Source organism: Aulonocara sp. 'chitande type north' Nkhata Bay, linkage group LG12, assembly GCF_057382095.1.
Source record: "Aulonocara sp. 'chitande type north' Nkhata Bay isolate Kocher_YH1m ecotype deep benthic linkage group LG12, A_spYH_male_GT1.1, whole genome shotgun sequence".
In the NCBI taxonomy this organism is placed as follows: domain Eukaryota; kingdom Metazoa; phylum Chordata; class Actinopteri; order Cichliformes; family Cichlidae; genus Aulonocara; species Aulonocara sp. 'chitande type north' Nkhata Bay.
This window is the reverse complement of record NC_141355.1, coordinates 20596195-20623868: the sequence shown is the minus strand read 5'-3', so window position 1 is coordinate 20623868 and position 27674 is coordinate 20596195. Positions and strand designations below refer to the sequence as shown.

The window sequence follows — 27674 nt, the reverse complement described above, 5'->3', positions numbered from 1 at the left end:
TTCTCTTCTCTTCTCTTCTCTTCTCTGCATGGTTGCATGGGCACATACGGTTCTGTCACTCACATCTGGGAGCTGTCAGATGAATGTGCACACATCTGAGAGGAAAATGAGGGGTGTATTAGGCCTGCTGATCCTTCACACCCCTCTTGTCAAACTTAACATAAAAATGAAAGTCAGTGGCGAGTGTGTGCGCGTGTGTGCGTATGTGCACGTGAGGCAGCAGACGAGGAGGGTCAAAGGAGAAGAGCCATGCCTAATCCTGTGGGATGTGAGGGTATCTCACTGCGTATGGAGATGAGATGTAGAGATGTGCTCAGTGGTGCATGGATCACAAAACCTTCCTAACTGACAGAAGAGACTCCCAGGAGACAGATGTCAAACTGCTAACTGGTGAAAGAAAAATAAAGGGGGCAAAAAAGACAAACTGTGAGGAAAATAACAGTACTGCATGTTGCATCATAACAGTAAAATGTTAAGAGGCGAATGAGGCTGGAACTGAGATTAAATCTCCCCTTCACTTATTATTAATCTTAGTATTAGTAGCAGTATTAGTATTGTTAGTATTATTAATATTAATATTGTAATTGAACAAACCTTTAAAAATCCAGTTAAACAAATGCAGAATAAATAAATCATGCTGGGTTTGGTTTTTTTTGGCTCTATAATTTGGTTCACGGTGGTGTTAGACAAATAAAATCGGTAGGTGTCGCTGTTGTTCAATTTAAATTTAAAGCCTCCTCTAACCCGGAAAGACTACTTGCGGTCCTTTAACAGAGCAGGAAGTGCCTCAGCACGACACTGACAGTTATTTATCATGGCGCTTGATGTGAAAAGCAGAGCCAAGCGGTACGAGAAGCTGGATTTCCTCGGAGAGGGTCAGGTAGGGGGAGAAATATTTAAGAGATATGTGTCTTTGCTTTTTTCTTCGCACGTCCTTAGACCGCTTTGTTTATTCTGTAGAAAGCACGATGGCGAGCTAACAAAGCATTAGCTGGTTGCTAATGTCAACAAAGCCTCGCTGGTTCATGCTGCGCTGCTTCTTGTGCCAGTGAATTTCACCAAAATAAGTAAAAGAAATTAACTTTTGGTTTTTGAATGTTGTTTTTTCTCTGCAGTTTGCCACAGTGTACAAAGCCAGGGACAAACTGACCGACACAATAGTTGCTATTAAAAAGGTAAAAGAAACGAGCTGCTTTAGTGTTTTACTGCTGCCATTCACACTGTGTGTTGATGAGCCGCAGTAAACATTTATCTTTTTATTCCCTTCAGATTAAGGTTGGCCACAGGACTGAGGCTAAAGATGGTAAGTGCTGGGTCCTATCAGCTGCAGCTCATTTTCATCCATTTTATACAAATTTTTTTTACGTATTTATTTTTTTTAAATAGGAATTAATCGGACTGCACTCAGAGAGATAAAACTGCTGCAGGAGCTCCATCATCCGAACATTATCGGGGTAGCTAAATGTTCATCGCACATCATCATAATCTTGTGTTATTTGTATCGATTGTATAGAAAGATACCTTAATCTTTCTATATTGTGCAGTTTATGTATTTTTTTTAAATCTAAATATTGTTGTTTTATGTGTGTTGCAGCTGTTGGATGCTTTTGGACATAAATCAAACATCAGCCTGGTGTTTGATTTCATGGAAACAGACCTGGAGGTGAGTAGAGACCTAAATATAAATGTGGAGGAATTTCATACACAGCGTTTGTGCATTTTAAAAAAAATATTCACTTTTCTATTAGTTTGTGTGTGTGGGTGGGGGTTAAAGGGGTAGATGATGGATAGAATAGGTAGCAGCTTCCCACTTCCTTAATATTTTTTTCTGATTTCCGGCTTTAATGATTCATCGAGTATCTCGATTTAAAAAAAAAAAAAAAATGTGTATGTGTGTGTGTGTGTATATATATATATATATATATATATATATATATATATATATATATATATATATAAATTAGGGGTGCAACGATACACAAAATTCACGGTTCGGTTCGATACTTTGGTGTCACGGTTCGATATTTTTTCGATACAAAAAAAATGTTCATGCCTTCTTAATTTGTCATTTATTAAAATTATAAATATATATTTTAACTCAAAAGTACAGTTTTTAAATTTAACCCTAACCCTTGTACGTGTTTTTTATTTTGACAGCGAATGCGCACCTGCGGACCACTTATGTGCAGCCCTGGTTATTTAGCTCGTCATATTGCAGCCACAGAAATTATTTTGTCCATGAAACCATAAAGCTGCACTTTCTTTTTGCCTTATAGTCTGATTTGTCATAACTTCTCCGTTTTGTGGTAAGCTTTTCTTTGGCTGTCACTTCTTCACCCTGACCTGTCTTATTTGGCTCAGCAGAACTGAAATGCTTTTACACACTCACTCACATAAGCTCAGCGATTCTCTGCGCGATCAACCTCTCACATGTTTAAGCTTGCTGCGGGAGATTTCACTTGTCATGTTTGCATAGTAAGCTAACGATTAATAAGACGATGTCAGAGGAATTGGTGCACAAATTATCATCACTCACAGATCAGTGCTGTCGCTCTCTATACACAGTTCGCACGATTGCAAAGTGAAAGCAAAAAAACAAGCGCAAATTCAAACGCGATTTCCATATGTCACATATTGACAGTGGCTCACCGATGCCAATGACATAATTACCCAGCTACATTTCTGAAAGAATGCAAAAGCATTGACATATATTCTTCTTCCTACAATAGCCCGACTGGAAAAATCGCTAGCTCCGGGACGTCGGGCTAGCGATATTGCAAGCCCTGTATCTGATTGAGGAATCACTCATCTTTGGAAAAGAGAGTTTATTACAGAGAAATGTCTCTTTCCAAAATAAAAGCTATACTATCCGCTTCTTCTGGGCTATATTCTCAGCAGCATAAGGAGAATCATGTGCTAACAGCTGTCTAAATGACTCGGCTAAAGTTAGTAGCATGCTTGTTGTTTTTGTCTTTGCACTAGGATGATGTCGGCGTAAATGTGCAGTCATATTCGTTGTGTTCCCACTAGTGCTTTCAGGTTAATCTCGTTGAAATGACCTTAACGCCACAACACGGCAAATCTCCGTTAACGAGCTACCGCCGATCGCCCCGTGTGTGGGGCTAGACGGCCAACACGTTAACGAGCTAACTGCGCTAACACACTAGTTCCCACCCATGTAATTGAGCATTGTGTGGCACATCCAACATACTGTTTTACTTTAGTCCATGACTCGCTTACCTTCAGGGTCATACGCCACATGAAAACCAAAATAATTCCAAACACCACATCTGAATGAGGGTGGGGGAGGTGCCCTGCGCTCTTCCTTCTGACGATGCTGTCTGTGTTGAGCGCTCAGTGGATCTGCGCTCGACAGTGCAGCCTAGGCGGAGTAGTCGAACGCAGATTCACTGAGCGCTCAACACAGACAGCATCGTCAGAAGGAAAGTTGATAAAATAAATTACAAATGTTGTATTGTTCGATACATATGCGTACCGAACCGAAAGCACTGTATCGAACGGTTCAATATCGATACGAATATCGTTGCAGCCCTAATATATATATATATATATATATATATATATATATATATATATATATATATATATATATATATATATATATATATATATATATATATCTCTTGTTCCATTCACACATTTTTGGCTAAGAAGCCTAATCTGTTCACAGCTTCAGGTTTAGTAAACATTCTTGCATAGCTCTGGAGTTTGTTTGTTTTTTGTTAATTTGGTGAACAAAGTGCAACATGTTACTAGACTTTGTTGGGACCTGTCGGCACTGCATCTTACAAACTGTCTCTTTTATTTCTTCCTGAGCAGCTGATACATTTTACTTCTCAGATTTAGTCACCAAGGAAGAAGAAAAAATTGGGTCAAAAAATAATTCAAAATGCTGAGATTAAACTCGAAATAGTATTTTGATTAAAAAAAACAAAACACTTGAAATAAGTGTCAATGTTATTTTCTCCACAACTCTATAACTTCTCTGTTGGAAAGGGGTGTTTGGAAGGCCACAAACACAACACCCAGCTGATCCGAGCACAGTGTGAATGCGTAAACAGAATACATTTCTTATCTGTAGTTAAATATTAATAATATAACATTTAGAGCTCTTAAAGTCACAGATTGCCAAATCTTAGATTTACTTATTTTATTTTTAGAAACATCTTCCAGTACAGTTTTGCTTAAAGAGTACAGTATTGTATGATATTATTTATTTGTTTGTAACAAAACCTGAAGATGTCATGTTTTGCATTATGACTGCTTCTGTCTGGAGATTTGTCAGTCATCTCTAATCTGTTAAACATGTCTTTAAAAAAAAAGTTTTCTTTTTTATGCTGCAGTTCCCTTGTGGGCCAGCAGGTGGAAATTTTACCCTTTGTTCACACTCGTAGTGTAAGGTCAGATTAAAGTCGAGTATCCAAGAAAGCATGAGCAAGAGGTCAAACAAAGTGTCACCAGTGCTAAGCTGGGTGTTACTCTGGCTTTTATTTGGATTATCTAAGCATAAAAAGGCTCCAAATAGGCGCTCACCAGCAATGCTTTAGAGCCTAATCAAATGATGCAAAATAAGATAAACACACTTAAAAATAATCAATATCACTCTGCTTTTGGCTGCTCAGTGAAGTGATGCCATTACAGGCAGCAGAAAAACAGGATGCACATGAGGGTGAAATGTGATGCTGATCTTATTACCGGTGCTAAAAGCCTATATTATAAAAGCCTATATATTTTTGGACTGCGAGGTTAGCTTTAGTTAGACTCCTGCATTCAAAGGTGATGATGGTTCTTGTTATGAAGGCTGAACTGCTCTATCTTGGATGATTTCTTTATATGGATATTTTCCAGATGTTTTTGATTGTCTCGTCCGCTCAGTAAAAGTGTATTTTAATTTTGTGTGTGTGTGTGGCCTAGAGCTATGAAAAGCCATGAATTTATGCATGGATGTTATTAATTATGAGAAGTCTGGCTGTACGTATGACTCTTGGTCTTTGTTTTGTTGTTTTTAAGGTTATCATCAAAGACACTAGTTTAGTCTTAACTCCAGCCAACATCAAAGCCTACATCCTCATGACTCTGCAGGGATTAGAGTATATGCACCAGCACTGGGTCCTACACAGGGTAAGAAAACTTGTGTGTAGCATTTACACATAAATATGCTCATGTCTAATTTGTAATTTATGTTTTGGGCCTTTTCCTCTTAATTTCTTTCTTTTTTTTGTGCAGGATCTGAAGCCCAATAATCTGTTGTTAGATGGCAGTGGGGTGTTGAAGTTGGCTGATTTTGGTTTGGCCAAGTCTTTTGGCAGCCCTAGCAGAGTCTACACACATCAAGTTGTTACCAGGTCAGATTAGTCTCCATGTTACCTCATTAAAAATACAGAATTTCTCCAGGGTTAGTCTCATTAGCAATATTTTTTTTTTTAATGTTTTCCATGAGTTAATCAAACATTTAACCAAACTAGGACTGGTTAAATGTGACAGAATTCTACTAAGAAGTCCAGGTTGCAAGGTCTGTAAAATATGTCTCTATTTATTGTTCATTCATGTCTTTCCCAGGTGGTACCGATCACCTGAGCTCCTGTTTGGTGCCAGGATGTACGGTGTGGGTGTTGACATGTGGGCAGTGGGATGCATTTTGGCAGAGTTGCTGCTTCGGGTAAATAAACCTCACTTCAAAGATATGAGCAGGCTGCGTCCCCTGAGCAGTCTCAGGGGACGCAGCTATTTTCATATTCATGCTAATGTCTCTCTACACTCCCGTTTGCTGTAGGTTCCGTTCCTTGCTGGAGACTCTGATCTCGACCAGCTTACTAAGATCTTTGAGGCTCTGGGAACACCCACGGAAGAAACATGGCCTGTGAGTTTGTTTGGGGGGTTTTGTTGTTGTTGTTGTTGTTGTTGTTGTTGTTGTTGTTTTATTTTTTTTTCTACAGTTTGGCCCAATTTTGATGAGATGTGGGGATTCTTGCTTACATTCTATTGTTATATCTCTCTTTAGGGCTTGAGTAGTCTACCAGACTACGTGTCCTTCAAAATATTCCCCGGCACACCGCTGGAACATATATTTAGTGCAGCTGGAGACGATTTACTTGAGCTGCTACAAGGTCTCTTTACCTTTAACCCTTCAGCGAGGACCACAGCTACACAGGTAATAAGCTAAAGCACTGTAGCTATTCTCAGTTTTATATTATTGAACAAATCATTTGAAATTATTGTTAGATAAGTTTTAAAATAAGAATATTAACATTTTTACACTGCAGTCTATTTGATGATTGCTAGATCGGCTTCAGCGCTGAAACCCTGCCACTTCATTTGTAGCTCCCTCAGAATTACAGGCCTCGCTTCAGGCAGTACAACTCTCATTGTGATCAGCCGGTGAAGAGTGTCCTTTACTTTAAGAGTGTAATGCAAAGATAAACCACTAATAGACTTGTAAGACTTGACTTTGCACGACGTGCAAAACAAAAAGTAGACATTTCATCTTCGTACAAGTCACGATGTGGTTGCCACACAGCTTTGTTCTAGGAAAAATAAATAAATATAAATGCTTATTCTTTGCTTATTTTTAAATGCACATGTTTTTTGGGATGTTTGGGTTGACGAGTTGTGAACATAAACTGTACCCGAGTTAAGTAGCTGTTATCCTCTTCAATGCCGCTTCCGCAGGTTTTGTGCACCTCTGAGTCCCAGTGCTCCCACTGGTTGGAATTCGCCCTTCGAAGTTTCTTCTGTCCAAATTATAACCTTTTAAAATTTGAGTATTATTTTGAAACAAGAACATCACAGGGATTTAACTCTGGAAAGAAGGAGTGTTGGTGAGCAGCGATTGTGTTAGTGAAATGTGTAGTGTGAAGAACTTCTTAGTAGTAGATGTAAGCAGTAGGTTGTTTGTTCTTTCTCAGAAGTCTCAGTATATTAGTAAAACTCGCTATTGTCTGATCCAGGCGAGTCAATGCACTCTGCATAGCTGGTGCTCTCCCAGTGAAAACTGGTTTCTTCTCCAGTCCTAGGCACAGAGCCTGTTTTCCTCACCTGTGACAATCCCTGACATAAAAACTCGGTCAGTCTGACACAAGCAGTGTTGGGAAGGTTACTTTTAAAATGTATTCCACTACAGATTACAGAATACATGCCCCAAAATGTATTTTGTAACATATTCCGTTACGTTACTCAATGACAGTAACGTATTCTGAATACTTTGGATTACTTAATATATTATCATGCTTTTTACAACTACATGACTGTACTATTGCTGTGTGATTTATTACTATTACTGAAGGCTACTCGCCATACCAATACCAGCTAGATTTTTAAATCTTAATATAAAATGAGTAACAGTAGGGTGGACAGTAGGTAAGGCTGCACTTTTAGCAGCGATCTCGTATAGAAAACTATTCCGCGCGTATATAAAACAGGTCCGCGGCTCCGAACCATAAAGACATAAAACTGTGAAGGGACCTCTGGCTAATATGTCGGGTTCCATGTCGGACTCGTAGCCGAAAAATAGCTTTACTTTGTTGTCTGAGTCAACGTTTCTAGCAAGAGACAGACAGAGGCGTTGAAAGGCTGCTCCAACGGAACTTATTGTTTCGGAGGAAAACACGAACACAGTGTACAGTCGAGTCTTAATAGCTCACAACTGGGCTCGTCAGGCACTCTTTTTGGCTGCAGTGGTTATTATTATATTTGCATGCTTCAATCTCCGGTTTCTGGTCGGTGACAACTCGTACTTTTCGACTCTTTTTCTCCCTCCTCGCGCTCACAGACACATAACAGGTATTCTCCCTGCAGCACGGACTACACTGCCCATGAGGCTACATTCTTTAGGGCGATGACTGTAACACTCTGCCTATTGCCTTCATATTAAATCATTTTTGTGAATAATTTTTAAAAATATTTCTTCACCTCATTATGCGGGCCACAAGTAGAGGTGACATGGGCCACGAGATTGAGACACAGGCATTGGAGCCTCTTAATGCGTGTTTTCTTTGGGTTTCCACCAGCGTGGAATTACCAAAAATAGAGAGCATAGGCTAACATATGAAACAGGAAAAGACCGCCATTTATTTCAACAAAGTAACTGTATTCTAAATACTACCTTTTTAAACGGTAACTGTAACGAATACAGTTACTCATATTTTGTATTTTAAATACGTAACGGCGGTACATGTATTCCGTTACTCCCAACACAGGAATTAATGTTTGCCTTCTGTTTGAGCAACTTCAGTTTTATTTACATAGCACCAATTCACAACAGTCACCGCAAGGCACTAAATAACTCATAATATTAGAGAGAAAACCTGAACTATCTCATTGTTCAACAACTGCATTAACGACACATCTTCCACTTTCTCTATTACACATCTCAGTAATAAGAAAAAAAAACATCTTCTTGCATCTTTGATACATCAAATTAGAGACACAACTCTGATGTTTGATGACATAGATGTATAAAATGGTGTTTTCCTTTATTCTGCAGGCTCTGAAGATGAGGTACTTCAGCAATCGGCCTGGTCCCACTCCTGGTCCCCAGCTCCCCCGGCCAAACTGTTCAGCCGAGGCTTTGAGGGAGAAGGAGACAGTCGGTCTCAAGAGAAAAATCGAAGGCCTGGAGACAAGTAATGACCGTATATGAGCTCATATTTGCACTAAATCCACTGTGTGTGTCCTTAATCCACAGAAGACCACCCTGACTCTGGGTTAAATATTTTCTCAGTCATGTTGTTTATATTGTGGTTTGAGCAGCAAAAACGTGAGGTGTCTGCGACACTCGTTTGAGGCGGACTTTAAAGGGGCTGAATATTTTAGAACTTCCAACACTGACCTGATTTTTTTTCTTCTTTTTTTTTTTTTTTTATAGCATGTTGTGAGTTTTTTGACTGCTTCTCGCTAAAGTTAGAAACCTAACCTAGCAATTCAGCGGGTGTTGGCTGTACATTTAGCTGCAGTTACAAATTCAGAAAATATTGAATTCGAACACGCGCCCACAGTTTCGTGGCTAGTGGGAGGGTATGTTTTACTAAAGTGGAACCCTTTAGTGTCACTGGGAGGTTCAAAGCTTTTCCAGCTCCTCTGTGGTTTGGAAAATATCTGGCTTTGACTTTTGAAACATTTATAACAGAAACCTTGGTGCCTCTTGGTAGCGCGTTGCTCATTATAGGCTTGATTTGAGCATGTGGCGTACATACACAGAACAGAAATACGTGTCTGTCTAATCTAACTTAGGTTTTTTAAGTTGTTTTTTTTTTCTTTTTCTTCTTTTTTAAATAATGTTTTTAAAACAAAACCCTTTGTGTTATTTTCAGCTGCAATGAAGAAGAAGCTCATTTTCTGACTATGGACCGGGTTAAATCCAAGGATCACCACTGCATGGCTCAGCTTCCTGCATTTCTCAGGACTGTCCACTGGAAAAAGGAAAAAAGTCTATAACCAGTGGAGGCTCTCTCACTCGTGGTTGACTTTAGGACATTTTAGAAGTTGTAGCCAGCGTATGTGAATCGTTAACTCTAAAATATTCAGGATGCTGCTGTGTCCAGATGGCCAGCGATTGATCTACAGCAGAGGGCTGTTGTCAGTAGTGTTGGCTCTGGTCCGCCTTCACTGATGCCTAAACTCTGTGAGCCTGTGGGGAAAAACGTCTATTTATGTGTGTGGAAAAAGAAAAACAAACCAACATGTGAGGATTTATTTCATGTGAATGTTTTTGTATTGTTATTATTTTGTATGTCACAGCAATAAAAGCTGCATATGCTCATGCTGAAGTTTCCTGCTTGGATTAGAGATGTGCTGAGGTTGGTAGTGATGGTTTTATTAATAGCCTGTGTGGTCAAATCTGAAAACCAACGTCTTCCTAACACTTATGAATTCACACAGTAACAGTCCACGCACAGTACTGACTGACTTCACGTGTACAGCATTTACTTTGCCTGTGAGCTGAAGTGCACTTGTGGTTTGTTCACTCAGCAGGTGGATTGAAGCAAAAGCACTGTCTTCAGGACTCGCACGGTGACACTGCTTCAGTGTCATGCAGCAGTGTGATACTAAATCTGTATTTTCTGCTTCCTGTCCTTTCTTTTTGACGTTACATTGATCGATACACTCTGACATGTCAGAGGCCTGATGCTCTGCTGCCCTTTTTGGTTTCCTGTCAAACACAATCAGATTAGAGTGAAGATGGAGGCTGAGATGTCTTCACATTCAATCTAAAATATGCCTGATTCTGTTACACAGGCCATTGCAGATGCGTGCTTTCTGCTTTTCAGAGGGCTGTTGATTTGATGCGTTCATAAACTGGCAGTCCCGTGTGATTCACGCCTATTTAAAAAGTCCTACAATTTGGGGGTGACTTTCAATGGCAGTGGTGACTGACAAAAAGTGTGTGTGTGTGTGTGTGTGTGTGTGTGTGTGTGTGTGTGTGTGTTGAGTCATTTGGTCATATGACAGTGTTGGCAAACGGCAACACAAGCCACAGACAGCTACAGTAGCAGCCTTATCAGCTCAGCCTTATCAAGGCCCCTTCATTGGCCAGCAAACAGACTCCTACTGCACTGCTGAGCTCAACACACAGTTGCACACATGCCGTTAAAAACCACGAGCAGGGTTTTTTGGACAAAGAGAAACTTACTCATACTTATGAGTCAGCAAGATACAGCCAAGTGAACAACTGCAGTGGGATGATAAAGACGAGATAAAGTCCAGCTTTTGATTTATAGAAAAATGCAAGTTCATTATACAGTATAAGTGTGTGGCAGCAAGTCACCTGCCCTTTCATTTTACCCATCTATTGACTAAAAAGTAATATGTTTGAGGCAAAATAATTTCAGTATTCTGGGATAAATAGGCTATTAAATTATATTATGTGATGTTAAAATGTCCTTATTTCTGATAGGTTATATATCATTTGAAATATATTTTATGCAGGGATTCATCGGGCTTTGTGTGCATGTCAGACTCATTGCCATTTTTTGTTGTACTTAAAAACACAGGTGACTTAAATGATAGACATTTCCTCCCAATTGAAATAATTAATTGTGAATATAAGCAGAATACCACCTGTACTTAACAGCTCCGCGCTGATGATTAATGAGCCATGGAGGGATCAGATCCAGGTCATCCTGTGTCTGGATATAGCTGTTGACAATTTTTATAATTTTATTTTTTAATCCTGCACCGACCCCTTTGTTTTTGTTTTTGTTTTTTGTTTTTGTTTGTTTGTTTGTTTGGAGTTTTGTTTTTGTTTTTTGTTTTTTGTTTTTTTACTTTTAATACAGCTTTCTGATAGTATTTTAAAATCCATATTATTTCATATATTTTAAACATTCAGGCCAGGGGTCTAACTTGTGTGGCACGTGGCTTTGTGTTACGCCTAACGTGTAATCTGAGAATGCCAATAAGGATTTTTTTTTTAATGACAGTAAATGTGATATACCGTAACCTATTTAGTCATCTCTCCGATGCTCTCTGTGGCTGAGCCTTGTTGTTTGGCGGTGATGTGCAGTCAGTCAGTCAGTCAGTGGGAGGAGAGACCAGAAGAGGAGCGGGGGACAGGAAGGCTGGGTGGACGGAGCAGAATCGCTTTGGTTCCCCGTGTGTCGCTGATTTTGAAGGAAAGCGGCTGAGAAATCCCCGAGCTGTCCTCACTCTGAAACGGATTTTATTTATTCTGCCCCCTCGTCATGTGTACTCCTTGTTGTATCGCGCAGGTGAGTAACAATAGCCGACCCTGACTTACTGTTGTGTGAGTGCGTGTGTGTTTGTTGCTCTTCAGCGGTTTGAAACGCTGTAACAATGAGACGTGCTCAACGTTGACCCTTCCCGTATTGTTTACTGTTTTTTGTCCTCGTCTCTCGCCGTTTACCGTCGGCTAAAGCCAGCCAGCCTCTGTCCCGAGTCTCGGTGATTCCCGTCAGCCTTATTGAGCTGCCTTTTAATGTAATAACAGCGCGAAATAATTAATTATAACCCCCATTCTTCCTCCTCCTCCTCCTCCTCCTCCTCATTGAGCTGACTGGATAACTTCACTGTAAAGCCGTTAGAGGACAAAGCAAAGCGAGGCAAAACTACGGGAAATGTGGCCGTTAATACAGAAATGTGTTGACGGGTACAGCCAACAACGAGCCATGGCTGTGATTAAGTGAGTGCTGTGGAGGACAGTTACACTTCTTTTTTAAGCACATCTTATTCCCCAGCTCCTAAAACACTGAAACAGATGAAGGAGCTAAAGAAGAGGCTAGCCAGCTGTGGCTCGGTCTAACTATTTACAGTTATTTACGTATATAGGTGCTGAAAGGCTCTGCTGAAAAGTAAACATAACTATATACCCAACAAAAACAATAAGTCTGTCTTTGTCTTGGTTTCTTTTCTGTTTCGGCACCGTTTTAAATGTACTATGTTGCTTTTTAAAGGACAGTTGTTTTGTATCTGTTATTTTTGTAATTATACATCACTAAAGCAGTACTTTTGGGTTGCATAATGTGTGGATTGAAAGCCAACCAGATTTTTGATTACTTTTTGATGTTTAAAGGATTGTTATTTTAAAGCAAACAAATCCCCTAAAGCCACATATGTTCTTGTTTAAATTTAGTTTGTTTTTTTGTGCCCTGTAATAACAGTAGCGTGACTGTTTGGGCTATTGATTGGTTATAATACATTTGCCTGCTTTTGCTGCTTTAAATCATTTGTGGATATTTGATTTGTTTGCTTGCATCACTTTTATGAGAGGTGCTAGTGCCGTGAAGCTACAGAAATACTTTAAAAGGGTGGTGGTTCAGAGTCAGAGAGGTTTCCTTTCATGCTGAGCGTGTTTTCTACAGCTTACAGATTGGGCTCTGACCAGTGGGTCACCACTGCTGAGCTGATCTGGCTAGGAATTTAATTACATATGCACATCCCTAAACTGAGGGAGGTCACTTCTATTTCCTGCTCTTTTCACAGAGTGGGATTAAAGAGGAAATGAAGGGCAAAGAATAAGATCAGTTTTGTCTTGCTGTGCTGGTGGTGTGCTAATCCCTGTCACAGACACCCCGTTTACTTGCCATCTCTATTAAAGTGTATGCTTGCATTTAACTTCGTGCGTGTGAATATATTTGCCACACTTGAGGTTCAGAGTGGCACAAACTGGTGTGTGGTCTGTTAATTTCCTCCCTGGCTTGAAGGTTGAAATTAGACAAGGGTGGCTGTTGTTTGGGAGAGATCTGAAGGCAGCAGGAAGCACGACGTGGGAGCAGCTCACTTGTAATTTCTCAGTGGGATCAGGGATGTATGCCATGTTGCGATGGGGGCAAGGGCAGGTTGAAGGCTTTAGCTCAGCGTTGAGTGGAGTTCAGAGCGCTGCAAAGTGTTGGCTGAAAGTGTGGTGAGAGCACTGAAATCATGTGGGTGTCTTTACGCGTCACAGCCATGGAGCAGTCACCCTTACCAGGGTACAAGAGTCAAGAGGATGGAGTGTCACTTTCTGCAAACATACTGATAAAGAAGTCTCCAGGCCCTCGTTGGAGTGGTGAAAAATCAGAGGAAGTGGTTTGTGAAGAGCCAGCACCGCTCATTCAAACAGAGCTGACCCATCCGTAAATGGGGTCATGACACAGTAGCTGTAAAGCAGCAGCGGGGGTAGGTGATTACCTTTTAAACTCGACTTGTAAAACCAGCCTTAGTGAATTCTGCCTGCAAACATCTGGAGCACTCCTATCCAAAATACATTTCTGGCTCTGTCATATGAGCAGAATTACTCTCTAACTGTGTACACATCAGAGATGTCTGCTGTTTTCAACTTCCCCTCAGGAATTTTGCTGTGGTCAGCAGCGAGCAGCAGGAACTTGTTTTCCCAAACCGGGACATGTCTAGCAGCCCTTCATCCCTTTTGTTTCCCACTGAATTGCCACAAACCAGTGTTAATGTCTCTTTCTCAACCTCCCCCTCATCACATATGTCTGTGTCTCTGTAATTTATCCTTGATTATTAGCTGGTTGTGTTTTGAAACTCACAACTGATTCTGAGAAGTGAAACGGACTCCCGTGTGAACAAAAAAAAAAAAAGTGATACCGCCTTGTATCTTGACCATCTTCCTGTTCTTGTTTAGTTTGGTTCCTTTGCTTATTTCATGACAAACACCTTCATCTGCTAGAATTTGTTCATTTTTGCTCCTCGCTGTACCACTTTTTTTTTTTTTGTCTCTTTTGTTACTTTCTTTTCTTTTCTCTCCACCGGACTAAAGTTTCTCTGTGTTGGTTGTAGCTAGGGGGGTATATTTGCCAAGAGAGAGAGAGCAAAGACCTCCCTTTGTGTACAGGAAACAGTGGAGTGATACATTTTTGCTGTGTGTATACAGCTGCCTAGCTATATAGACAATAGTAGAGCTGTCACTCAACAGTATGAGGGAAAGGGGAGTAGATCTTGGTCTGGAAGCTTGGGCCAACTGGACATGTGAGGAAGATCCCGCATTGTCTTCTGTTGCCCTAAATTTTATTTTGTTTGCTGGTTTCCCGTAACCCGCCTGCAACACAAAGCATTGTAATTTGAGATAACAGGGTGTGTCAGAGCTAGTGGCTTCTCATGATTCAATGTGCTTTGAACAGTGGCCGCTATCATTAAGCTTTAACCAGCAAAAAGTCCCAAAGATTTTTAAAGCAGCCAGCTACAGTGTAGTCTGTAAGGATTTGTGTACCAAACTAAAATAGGGCATGGAATAAATAGTGCATAAGATGTGACGAATGAGCGAATCAACATGAGGTTTAAGCTTGCGGGGACGTTGTCGCTCCACATTGTTCCAGTCAGGATGTTTTTGCCTGTTTTCATGAGTCATTCCTGTCAGTGTGTGTGTATGTTTTTCCCAGTTTGCTGTTGGGTGTGCATCATGACACGTCTGCTGATAAACGTAAAGTCACAATCTGAAATCTATACAGCAAAACACAGATACCGAATACATTTATTCTTTTAGAAATCCAGAGTCTGCCAGATGGACTTGTTTACTCACTGTCAGGACTGGTGTCAACTGGCTCTGTATCTGAAATCCTCATTCTCCTTTGTGGTCCTTACAGTGGTATAGTGTACGACCCATTTCTCTTTGTGTTGCATAAGCGTGGCTATGTGCGGTGGGGTTTACCCCGGTGGGTTTGATTTAGGCCACCCTTTCCATTTCCTGTTTGCACGATGCTCCAGTCCTTTTCATCGTGGGCGCTTTAAGGATGAAAGGCAGCAGAGCATAAAAGAGGGGTGAAAGGAATGTAATCCTCATGAAATCAAACAGCTTACAGCCGTCGCAGATATCGTCTTTGGGTGGAATGCAAGACTGTCGCGTTTGTTATGCAAGTGTCCATCTTTAGGCCAAACTCCCTGTCAAGGAAGCTAATATTATTCAGACTTATTCAGCTTCCTTATTTTAAATGTGATTTTTTGCTAGGTGTATTCTCACCGCTGTGTCCCATCCACCCCGTCTTGATGGATTCTGAGTCAGTATGTCTTTGTGTAAAAGAAAGGCAACATCGTCTTTGCCACCACCTCTAGAAAAGCTGAAGCACTGAGGGGTCAGTGACAAATAGTTAAGGACAGCTGAAGAATACAGACAAAGGGCGAAGAGGACAAAATAAGAAGAAGAAAAGAAATGACATTACTAAATCTTCCAGTAACATGTTGGGGAGGATGAAAGGAATAGGGTTAAAATAATGAAACAGAGAGTCTGGTGACACGAAAAAGGGAAACGTGAAAGTCCCACAATCACAGTGTGGTGAGGTTTTTTGTGTGGGTTGTGAGAGTCTAGGCTTAATTTAACTCTAGACCAGACTAGTGCTTTGCTAGTAGCCATGTGTCATCTTTAATGTGTCATGGTATGCCGCTCTATGGGACAGATGGGGGACTGCTGTTGATATTTAAGTAGGGCTGCAAACTGCTGATCCGCCAACCACCTGTCGATATCCTGGTGGGGCAGTGGAGGAGGTGGTGGGTGCTTCATCGAGTGGGTAGGGTCAACGCTGGTTTCCATGGATACCCTTTTGTCTCTGTGTGTGGTGGAATTCCTCGAGACGTTGCCCCTTCTCATGACACCCCCTCTCTCTGTCAGCTCTGCAGAGTTTACCGTTGGGCCCTCGTGCTGCGTGCAGTCCGCTGGTGAAACACCCCCTAACTAATTAAATCTAAACACCCTCACAACCTAAATTGTTCTGTTTTTTTCTTGGTTACTTTCAGTCTGTTGTGGCTAATTAATCACCCATTGAGAAAGACGTGGGCGCAGCAGAGAAAGAGGAAACCGTTTATTCTCTTAAGCTGTGTGTTGAGGCCGGGAGGCACATGGTTAGATTCAAGGCTGCAAGCCCGTGTACGCATGAAAGCAGAAATAAGCACATTTGACCTTTGTGGCAGCGTTTCAAACGTCTTGATACAGTTTGCCAATACTCAAGCATTGGTAAACTGTGTACAGATGTACACCGCTGGACTGTAACTGGGAATAAACTGTGTTCCCTTTAGCTTGAAGTATTTGCCAAGTTTATAGGCTCATCCTTATTCTCATGCTTGAATAAACCAACACGGTTGGTATTTCTCCTATACTGACCTCTCTTCAATGGCTCCCAGTTAATTGAATTTAAAGTCCTCCTCCTCAGGTACAAGGTGTTGATTAATCAGGGCCCATCTTATCCTAATGACCTCATAGTACCATATCACCCCATTATGAAGTCACACACATCTTCACACCTGAAGCAGAATTTATGGTTCAGCAGAAGTAGCACGTTCATGATACATTGACAGTCCAGGGATGGCCCGTCTGCTTGCAGGGAGTGCTTGCTGTCGATGAAGACATTGTATGTCTTCTATGTGGTACAACCGGTTTTAGGACACTTTTGCTTTTGTGCTGTTGTTGTTTGCCGTTTCACGTTTCTGCCAATATCAGTACTGGTACCTTTGATTCAGCAATCAACTGTATCTTTTTTCAGTGTTTAATTCATTTTGAAACGATCAATTAAAAAATCTTCCTCTTACACACTAAGTCCATACTAGTTGAAACATTTTATTATTTACTTAAAATGTTAGCCAGCATAGTGAAAAAAGGACAGATTCTCTGGCAACAACTTTTCCAACAAGCTAAATACTTGAAGAAGACGTTGATGATGCTGTCTATGTCTTACTAAAAGTTTCATCATCATTCTTCATTCTTTTACATCTTCTTTTACACCGTCGACAGACGTGCTAACATTAGCTCCAGGTCTTCCGCTGTTTGGCTTTCATTCTATCAAACACAATATATAAATACCCATAAAGCAGAAGCTTTATGGGTATTTTTGCAGAACTGAAGCTGGCATGTGATTGTTTGTTTGTTTGCTTTGGGGGATTTTTTGTACATTTTGACCACCTACAAAAGAGTCAAACAATTCAGTGTTTACATGTATACTGTAGAGAGGCAGTAAAACTAAAACGGTGCTACTTGTAGACCAGACAGTGTTGCAGAGCTGCTTTGTAACCTCAGTACACCCTAGCTATATTATACACTTACATAGGACACAAACTCCTAGCAGTAAGATAAGGCCACTGTTTTGACTAAAATACAAAGTGACGTGATCTCACTAGGATGCATTAGCATGTCTGTAGGGAAACGAAAACATATTAACCAACATAGCATCAGATAAACACTCATTTCCGGTGTTATACAGGAAGACACACTGCTTTAAAATGCAGATGCAGAAAGACGTATACATAAAAAATATTTTCATCTTTTAATTTTAAGGCAAAAATTTTTAAATGTGGGCACATTGGCCTATAAGCTAATGCCATTAGACAGTGTGCAACCTTCATTGGATGTTCCAGTCCACAGAACCCATATGGAAAAGATATATATAAATCTTATAAAGTTTGTATCTGTCTTGTGTGAAACTTGTATGAAAAGCATATAAGTGTGAAAACAGATATAAGATCCCTTGAAAAATTATATAATGAAACTTGTATGTTTTGGATACTTACTAAAACAATGTATGAAAGTAATGCGAAAGTGGCCACTTTCATGAGTAATCACATATAAGTTTTTACTATTTCTTTTCCGTATGGGAAATGCCACCGTCATTATTGTCATTTGCTTATAATTTACTGCCTTTCACCTAATGCCATAATTACAGGAGCTAATTTCATAGCTCAAGAAAGATTTTGCTCTGTCCCAAAGGAGGAGAGTGGATTAATTTAGAAATGGAAATGGTGCGTACAAGCCCTCCACCCCGACTAAAACTCTGTTGTGGGAAGCAGTCAGGCATGGTGAGAACTTTGGTGCCACTGCCACCACACCTGACTGCTCCCCATAACAAAGTTTTGCTTCTCACCATAGAAGTTTATTCTGCATGGTGAGGGGTAGGAAGCTTACAAAAGCAGGGTGGGGTGGCTACAGAAAGACCCAGTGCTGTAGAATTATAGAGCCTCTTCTTTCCTGAAGGACACAAGGCCCGCCTTTATGTAACTGTCCTCCTCCTATATGACCGCCTATCAGAAGAAACAGAGTAGGCCTGTGTGTGTGTGTGTGTGTGTGTGTGTGTGTGTGTGTGTGTGTGTGTTCAGACAACTGCCGTCACTGTCTTGTAATCCTCAAAAGTTTCTTCTGTGAAGGAAAGAGAGGGCTCTGACTGAAGCATGAATGGGGATCCTTTTTTTATGTTATTCACTGTTCAGTAGAAAACAAACTCAGTTAAGTGCTGAGTGTAAAGCATGGAAAGCTTTTTAATACAATGAAGTTTGCCCTAATACGGTTGCACAACACCACTGAAACTCATCTGCAATAGCAAACAAAACTGTTTGGTTTCCCACAGACCAGACAGATTTGAAACTGCTGATACTGCAACTAAAAGTAAAAGATTTGCAATGCATCTCACGAAGACAACTCAGGAAACCTCCTTTAACGTTCCTTGTACGGTTCATTGACTAAGAGGATTTAAGCTGAGAATTTTAGTTTTAGATCATTTTGTTATCTCTGCTGTGTGCATGTTGCATGTCAGTCTGACCTGGTCCTGTTATTCTGATAACAATTATTTCTTTCGCATGCAGTTTGCCATAACTGAATAGAGTCTAAGGGTGGAGTGTTAAAATGTTCATAATATGATATTTGACTTTATATCAGTTGAAGTGATGGGATTAAATATGACCTATAACTATCAAACATTTCATACTGTGTGCAGATATCATGGCATGCACGTCTTTTCATCCATGTCTTTTTATCCCAGGTTAGAATGTAGTTAAATGGACTGGTTCCTGTATAGTAATTTTGTGCTCGAATTGAGTACTCTTGAGAGTTTTATACAACACATTAGCACCGTTTTCTATGTAATATTTACACAGTCCAATAAATTGATCGGAAGCAACTCTGGGTTCTTGCCCAGGAATACTTTTAGCACGCAGGTATTCCTGGGCAGTCTCCTATCCAGGTACTAACCAGACCTGACAAGATTGGGCATGCTCAGGGTGGTGGATTTCAGGGAATATTTTTCTACCAGTTTACTTTTATCCAGTGAAACTGCTGAGAGAGATAACTGCACTGACGCCTGGTTTTCCCAGCTCCGCCACAAAACACATGACGTCTGTATGAGAAGCTGCTTAAGAGTGATAATAAAGTTGTTGTTGTTGTTGTTGTCCCCCTCTCTCTTCCACCTTTTCTGCCTTGTTCTCTGCATGCAGCTGGCCTGCTGCTGCGGCTCAGCGGCCTGCTCGTGCTGCTGTAAGTGCTGCCCAAAGATCAAACAATCCACAGGGACCCGAATCATGTATGCCTTGTACTTCCTGTTGGTCACCGTCCTCTGTGCTGTCATGATGTCGCCTACTGTGGAGCAAGCGCTGAAAGAGAACGTGAGTACATATATCACATCATTCTCTCAAAATGCATGCACACTCTTTGTTTTGCCAACAACCCTCCCCACCCCCAAAATGTAATTACATTATATATCAATAAAGGACTTAAGTAGGACATGCTCAGTGGATGGCATATCTAAAAAAGAAATAATAATTGAAGTAAGTTTTTTTTTATTTACAGTAATGTAAACTATATTATAGATTATGACTCCTGGGTCTTCAGTAGATAGAAACAGTTGAACATGGTGAATTGGTCCCCGTTCACCATTTCCCCCATATATGCTGTACAGTGTGTGTGTTTCTCGATAGGTGTGGAGTCTTCTTTAAGATATTGTTAAATGTCATCCTGATGGCTGTGTCCCGTGTGTGTTATTTCTGCCTTTTTTTTGTCTCTGTAAGGATTTTTTCCTGTCTTTGAAGTCTTAATTCTGTCCCTCGCTTTTTGAAATGTCAGCTCGCAGCCTCTGGTAAACAAAAGAATAAAAACCTCAATACTGTGACCTTTTACACAGTTTCGCCTCACTCTTTAGTCTGTACACTCTTTTCCAGCTTACTTCACACCTTTTCACCTCCTGAAAATGAAACTGAACTGAGCGGAAAGTGTAACAAGAACAAAAACATTTTGAACCAGATTTTGTCATGTGGTTGAACAATTTTGTTCACCGTCTGCTCTAAACAACAAGGCCAGCAGCCTCTATGCTAACACCGCCGATGCTAACAGGAAAAATTAAAATTTTACAGCATTGCTATGGGCAAAACAGACATCCTGCTATTTTAACAGATATGTGTATCTACACAGCAGCAAGGCCACAGCTCTGAGGACACGAGTCTTGGCTGGTAGGTTTTGTTTGTTTTAAGAGCCTATCAAGCCTTTGAAGTGGAGACGATAAACTCTTTCGTGAACCTTTGCTTTCTTCTCTGAATGAACGAAATGAAAGATGACCTCCAGTGACTGTTTCTAAAAAAAAAAATCCCATTAAACTGGAATGCCACGATAACGGCTGTTGTCTGCTACAGTATAGTTATCCTTGTCATCTGGGAGAGTCAGACTGTCAACACAGTGTGTAGATATAGTCTGGAACAAGGTCTCAGAGGTGATGTCCTGGTTCACTGATACACTGCTCGCTCGCTGACTCACATTTTATATTGATCTCAGGATAAACAGGAAATAATGATGTTTCTATCTCTGGGAAAGATGTCTTGAGCTGACTGTGTTACCATGGCACTGGCCAGGCTTGCTTGAGTCAAAGTGATATTTGTAGGTGATCTTCTTTTTTTTTTCACCAGTCTCCTTCTTCTGCAGTTTTTCTTCCTTTCTGCCAGTGTCTACAGTGCAGTAATAAAACTACTCCCTACTGTGTGTCTCTTTGTGAATGGAGCCCCTGGAAAAGACTCATCCAAGGCACAAAATGGCCTCTGGTAGCCCCACACAAAGCCTACTGACTCACACACACACCCATAAACACACTGTCAGTCACACACCGAGCACAGTGGGAAGTCCCAGCTAAGAGAGCAGTCATTGTGCGTATGAGAGCGCCAGTCTTTTCTCAAGAGATTTACAGCAGTCCGAAACAGCCGGCCCCATTTCCCTCCTTAATCACAACACCATGGACATGCTAATATGGTCCTTAACCTGAGACAAAAGCTCCAAAAATGGGCTTTTTGCCTTACGTTGTGATCTGGCTCTGGACTTTGCTAACACAATGAGGTGATGACAGCTCAATCCGCCGGCATCTCACCCGTGTGTCCAACTTTCAAGGATTCTGCCAGTAATTAGTAAAGCCGAGTTAAGCAATTTATTATCCCCAAGTAAAGATTTGAAACGCTCTCAAAAAGCAGTGTTTGCCTGAAAAGCACGTTTTGTACTCGTCCCACAGCTCGTTCCGGTGAAGGGGAACGACGTATCGAGACTGGCGGTTATCGAATTCAAAGTGTGTCCCTTCTGTTGGCTCTCTGCCGCAGTCTTCTGTTGAATGTCACAGCAAGGTCCTTATCTTTGCTACCATAACTCCAGTTTTGTATTACGCAGCTCACTGTAGTTCTGAAAAGTCTTTCGCAGTTTATTTTAAGAGGAATCTCCACGTTTTTCTTGCTCGTGCTGTCTGTGTTCTCCCCTATTCCCATTTCCTCTGACTCGCTGACAAAAGGTGGTTAATTTATTCATCCATGTCCTTTGTTTGTGTACACTGACAGTTAGTTGTAAGGCCCCTTTAACAGGCTGTAGAGAGTGAAGGATGAAAGAGGGCTCCACAGAGAGAAAGAGGGGTTGTTGTTGCTGCCTGTTCTCTCTTTCTGCTCCTTTAGGGGCGTGACGCTCAGAATAGATGGACACTATTGGGCCCTTTCACCGAGGCCTCATACTAGACAAACATGAGCAGAGGTGGGTTGCTTTTCACTGACATGACATGATGATCTAATTTGAGTATTTTGGGGGTTTTGGGTTGGTTTTTTTCCTCCAATTAGATCCCCTTCTACGCTGAGTTTTGCCAGACAGTGAATGCAGGAGAAGACTGCAAAACTCTGGTTGGATACGCTGCTGTGTACAAGGTGTGCTTTGGCATGGCCTGCTTCTTCTTCTTCTTCTGTATCTTCACTATACGGGTCAACAACAGCACGGGCTGCCGGGCAGCCGTACATAACGGGTAAGAAGAATTTGTTTAATCTTCTATCAAAAAAAGCAGCTGCATTCATAATATTGAACAAGAGTCACGAGTAAAGGCAACACGAGATTTGTTAAATTTGTTATTTTTGGATTTATTGCATTAAATATTCTGCTGTGTCTCAGTTGTCAGTAATCATTGTTTTTATGGTGTAATTTTATCTGCATTTTCCCCTTTTTTATAACATTATCACCGCCTTGATTCAGATTCTGGTTACTGAAGTTTATCGCGCTGGTGGCGTGTTGCGCTGGAGGCTTCTTCCTCCCCAATGAGTCAACATTCCTGGAAGGTAAAAGCTGAACGCTCAGCTTGAGGCTTCAATACTGTAAAGTTTTCTTTTAAAGCTTAAATAAGTAAAGTGGTGCATAAGGTAACCTAACATAGAGCTGTGTAAATGTATGTAAAGTAACAAACAACTTCCTGTGTCATCTGACCTGAGTAAACTTTTACAAATGTCACTGTAACTCTATCTATTTATGGAGCACAATTTCAATACTGGCACAGCTTGCCTGGCAAGTAGCTCTTGTCATCAGTTAAACAATTGTCTCTGTCTCTTTCTCTTCTCATTTTGGCTCAGTTTGGCGCTACATAGGAGCCGTTGGCGGGTTCATTTTCCTCTTGATCCAGCTCATGCTGTTGGTGGAGTTTGCACACAGATGGAACGCAAACTGGTGAGAGCAACATTTCTTCTCTCATCACCTTCCTCTTCAGTCCCTGGTTCACTGTGTGAAATAAGACCACTGTAATGCTTTTTGTTTGACTTTTAAGAAATGCAGAAAGTGTGATTTGGTGGGTGGAGGGCAGGCCTGGCAGCAGGCCAGTGCTGTGTTAGATTCACAGGATGTATATGGTTTAGGACTTCCTACTTCCTACACACAAAATCCAGCAGATTGGTTTCTAAAAACCAGCACAACCTCTCAATAAAAACAGATTTTCAGATCAAGAAAAATCAGTGAGAAGGCACAAAGCTGTATTCACTTCTTCCCTTTTAGTTGAATTCTTTTATGTGCCTTTTTGTTTTTCTTAACTTAACCTACACCATTCTGTTCATATTTCATGCCTGCACAGTGTGATCGGGGTCACTTTTGTCCAAAAAGTCCCTCGTAATAAGTGTTTATAGTGAATTTTGAAATACAGATCTACTGAGAATGCAAAAACAGTTTATATGCAATTTTTTACTAAATTAACACAATTCATAAACTTCCTCTACATTTTTGTTTTATTTTATTTTTCCATGTTCCCAAAATGGCTTCAGTTAACTTTTTTCAAGAGTCTAGTTGTTGTTTTCAGTTCAGTTTTGGTTAGCTATAATAACCTCGGCTCACACTCGGTGTTATTTATAATTATTAGTAATCATTCAACAACGCTTAACACTTAGATCACAAAAACTCTGCATATTGGGCCATGAGTGTATGTGAAGGGCCCTTTATGTTGTTTTACTCGTCCCCACTTACACTTTGTCACCACTGACCCATTATAAAGTACCCACAGACAGTTTCATGAGTCCCTAAAACCAACACTGACCCACACAGGTAGAACTAAAATTGAGTCAAAGGTGATCTGGAAAAGCATGTGATTTTTTTCCTCTCTTAGCTTTTCGCTCTTTCTGTTTGCAGGTATTCAGGAGTGAAGTATAACCGCCTGTGGTACGCAGCACTGGCCTTTGTGACTCTGGTTCTGTTCAGCGTTGGAGTCGGAGCCGTAATCTTCATGGGTATTTTCTACACTCACCCCGAGGCTTGTCTACTCAATAAGATTTTTCTGGGCATCAACGGCAGCCTCTGCCTCGTCGTCTCCCTGCTGGCCATCTCCCCGTTCATACAGAAACGTAAGGACCTGTTCTACCAGGCACAGCATCGAATTTGACTCAGTTAAATTAAAATACACAAATTTGCATTTCAGGTGGGGCTAATAGTTGTATAGCCTAGAAGTTTCATGTGGCAAGATGTTTGTAATACAATACACGATTGTGGCTCAAGAGTTGGGAGTTCGCCTTGTAATCGGAAGGTTGCTGGTTCGAGCCCCGGCTTGGACAGTCTCGGTCGTTGTGTCCTTGGGCGAGACACTTCACCTGTCGCCTACTGGTGGTGCCCGGTGGCGCCAGTGTCCGGCAGCCTCGCCTCTGTCAGTGCGCCCCAGGGTGGCTTTGGCTACAATGTAGCTTGCCATCGCCAGTGTGTGAATGGGTGGATGACTGAATGTGTAAAGTGCTTTGGGGTCCTTAGGGAGTAGTAAAGCGCTATACAAATACAGGCCATTTACCATTTTTACTTAATAATAATAAGTTCTTATAGTATTATTAATATTTGAATGAAAATTCCCACATTTGTGTCCCTGCAGTGCAGCCCAACTCAGGACTTTTGCAGCCAGGAGTCATCACTGTCTATGTCATGTACCTCACCTTCTCAGCCTTTTCCAGCAAGCCAAAAGAAAGTGAGTATGCACAATAATGCATCTTCACATTGGTGATCACATTATTGGGTGTCAGCTTAAAAACTGATTATTTATGTTAAGTCACAGGTTAGGCTTTGACAAAGTTAGCATTTGCAAAGCTCTTATGAACACCTTCTCATGTTCAATACACCCATCCATCCTTCCATGGAGAGCTGTTTGCCTAATGTACAGTCATTTAACTTTGTTTACAGCAGAATTTGAGGTTTTTTTTCCCTTAAGTATGGCAGCAATTAACCATGAACAGGAAAAGAGATTCCCACAAGCACATATGCACATGCTGTGAAATGGAAACTGTGCAGCCCAGCAAGAGCAAAGTTGTTCACAAAGCCCACCACCTTTGTTTCTTTCAGTGAACTTTGCAAATGCAGTTTTTTTTTGTTTTTGTAGTGACTGTTTTACAGATCTTAATTTTTACAGCATGAAATGATGTTCATAAATTAAAAAAAATGCATCAGGAAAAGCGATAAAGGCTTAACTCAAAGTTTAGGTGAGAGTTTTAGAGGGAGTAGTGATTATGTGACCACAAATTAAACTGTATATAGATGTTTGTGAATTTGCAATTTAATATATAATGGATAATCTACACTGAGATAAATATGTGCAAAAAAGTTCTTGTAAATGTTTGGACATGTTAGGACACAAAGTAAATGTCAGGACATGCCTCCTACTCATAACAGTTAGCCTACATACTGTTAGAAAGGCGGTTGTTTTTGGACCAACTTTCCATTTTTCCTTCTTTTTTTTCCTTTTCATTGCTGCTAACATGGTGCCAGAACGCACACACACAAGCACAAGCATAGGCTGCATTTTTCACAATATCCTTACTCCCTATAATACTCCAATTCCAAAGAACTCCATCAAACAGTTGTACTCCCTGCTATTTCTTTCAACTCTTCAATCATCTGTCTCTGTCTGCATATTTCTGTCTGTCTAGTGGTGGTAATCGATGGTGTGAACACTACCGTATGTGTGTTCCCCTTCAACTCTGGGACAGAAAGCGACAAAAAGATTGTCACTGGACTGGGAACCGTCATCCTGTTTGGCTGTGTCCTTTACTCTTGGTAAGACATACACAATTCCTGCCTCTCTTTTTTGCTAATGAGCACAGATGCACATTTTCTCTTTAATACTTGTGGTTTGTTATTTCATTGATTTGATCATATAGAGATATTACAGTCCAAACCTTTTAATAGCACTTCTGCTACAGGTGATGTGGAATATAATTTACTTCATGGTAAGCTGTGGGGACACAGACAGGCTAGTTTGGATTGGCTGTGACTCTGAAGAGGCAGCACGTGATTGGCTATGGCTGAGCGAGACAAGAACTATGACTCTTTGCTTTTGTTCACATATGTTTTCCATCAAGTGGAGGCATCCTGTCTCTTGTGGCCATTCCCCGAATAGAAGGAAATTGGACTCTGCAGCAATCTCAAACTGCAAATTACTGGGGGGAATGCAGAGTGACGGAATTACAGTCTTGCTTCCTTTCATCTCTCTCTTTTCTTTCTCTTTGTCCACTCTACCTCTAGCTTGACGTCCACCACTCGACGAAGCTCAGCAGCGCTCAGAGTGTGTAGGAACACTGAGCCGGAGACAGAGGTAAATGCACAGCCTTACCGTGTGTGGGTTAATTAAATGTGCAGACTGGTTAAATGCATACCTACCAGGCATTAGATGCCCTTAGTAAATGGAACAAATTAAGCCCAGGATACACATCTCTCATATATTTAATCCCAGCTCAGTGGTAACCTGAATGTTTCCTTTACCTTACAGAGAGCTCGCTGCTGTTTCTGCTTTGGAGATGACACAGGTGAGGAAAGTCAAATAATCCCTCCTCCTTCTCCAACATCTTTCTTTCTTTGCCTGGCAGCAGCCTCTCTTTGGCCTGTCTGTCTGTACACGTATAGACTCAGCCATGGTGTTTGCACACACACGGGGTATTGCTATTCCTCAGCCAGACTGAGTACGGTGAGAAAACATTGGTCAGCAAGCGTAGATGATGTCACTGTTACTAGGTTAGTATTACACTGTAAAACAAGATCGGGGTAAGTGGGATTGTGGGCAGGCTAACACTGCCACCTGCTGGAAATAAAGTTGCAGTGTTGAGAAACAGCCACGAGAAAAGTACCACCCTTTTAACTGACATTTTTACACATTAAATGTGTCCCTGACCCAACTGCACTGCTTTTCAGAAGAATACGATGAGGAGCAGACGGGTTCAGGCCAGAATGTGGTGTATGATGAGAGAGAGGGAACCATCTACAGCTACGCCTTCTTTCACTTTGTCTTCTTCCTTGGCTCCCTCTATGTCATGATGACCGCCACCAACTGGTTTCAGTAAGTGATTCCCATACATACTAACCTCAAAACAGACATCTTCACACATTTAGCAACATAATTACTGAACTGAAGTGTTTCTGTAGATGTTTCTGTCACTTTGACAGCAGACCTCTGAAAAATATTGGAATCAAAGCTTCACTTTGCCACTGAAACATTTCTTATGTCTGCTATGTGTCTGTTTGGTTTCCTTTTTCTGCTGCATATCTTTATTTGACTGGGCTTTTTGAGGGGTGTTTTTTTTTAGACTTGCAAAGCTGTCCTCTTTATTAATCTCTGAAGAGGATGCACTTAGTATATTCATCTGTTTATTCTGCCCGTTTTGGTCTCGTGGCCTTCATCAAAGCATCAGTGCTCTCTTTTTGCCTTTTTATTTTAGTGCACTGAGTCCTC

At 40.9% G+C, this 27674-nt stretch overlaps 2 protein-coding genes across 2 annotated transcripts in view; both read left to right on the top strand.

Moving 5' to 3' along the window:
* Window positions 1-752: 752 nt before the first annotated feature.
* Window positions 753-9780, top strand: cdk7 (cyclin-dependent kinase 7). The gene is made up of 12 exons (XM_086314159.1): window positions 753-880; window positions 1116-1175; window positions 1270-1303; window positions 1387-1454; window positions 1595-1663; window positions 5032-5142; window positions 5248-5366; window positions 5581-5680; window positions 5795-5881; window positions 6023-6172; window positions 8504-8642; window positions 9330-9780. The coding sequence occupies exons 1-12, from the start codon at window positions 815-817 to the stop codon at window positions 9356-9358; spliced, it is 1032 nt and encodes a 343-aa protein (XP_086170285.1). The 5' UTR covers window positions 753-814; the 3' UTR covers window positions 9359-9780.
* A 1712-nt stretch (window positions 9781-11492) lies between these two features.
* Window positions 11493-27674, top strand: part of serinc5 (serine incorporator 5) — an 18062-nt gene continuing 1880 nt past the window's right edge. Inside the window, exons 1-11 of the mRNA XM_086314158.1 lie at window positions 11493-11726; window positions 19660-19827; window positions 22294-22472; window positions 22697-22779; window positions 23068-23161; window positions 24107-24318; window positions 24831-24923; window positions 25879-26005; window positions 26474-26543; window positions 26718-26754; window positions 27137-27281. Coding sequence (XP_086170284.1) covers window positions 11700-11726; window positions 19660-19827; window positions 22294-22472; window positions 22697-22779; window positions 23068-23161; window positions 24107-24318; window positions 24831-24923; window positions 25879-26005; window positions 26474-26543; window positions 26718-26754; window positions 27137-27281 — 1235 coding nt within the window. The 5' untranslated portion in view covers window positions 11493-11699. The remainder of the gene's footprint in view (window positions 11727-19659; window positions 19828-22293; window positions 22473-22696; window positions 22780-23067; window positions 23162-24106; window positions 24319-24830; window positions 24924-25878; window positions 26006-26473; window positions 26544-26717; window positions 26755-27136; window positions 27282-27674) is intronic.

Bases quoted from the DNA above. Each gene is read 5' to 3' on its own strand.
- cdk7 (XM_086314159.1), top strand. From the start codon at position 815: ATGGCGCTTGATGTGAAAAGCAGAGCCAAGCGGTACGAGAAGCTGGAT. The intron at 1,176-1,269 runs GTAAAAGAAACG...TATTCCCTTCAG, and splicing joins CAATAGTTGCTATTAAAAAG to ATTAAGGTTGGCCACAGGAC. The intron at 5,681-5,794 runs GTAAATAAACCT...CGTTTGCTGTAG, and splicing joins TGGCAGAGTTGCTGCTTCGG to GTTCCGTTCCTTGCTGGAGA.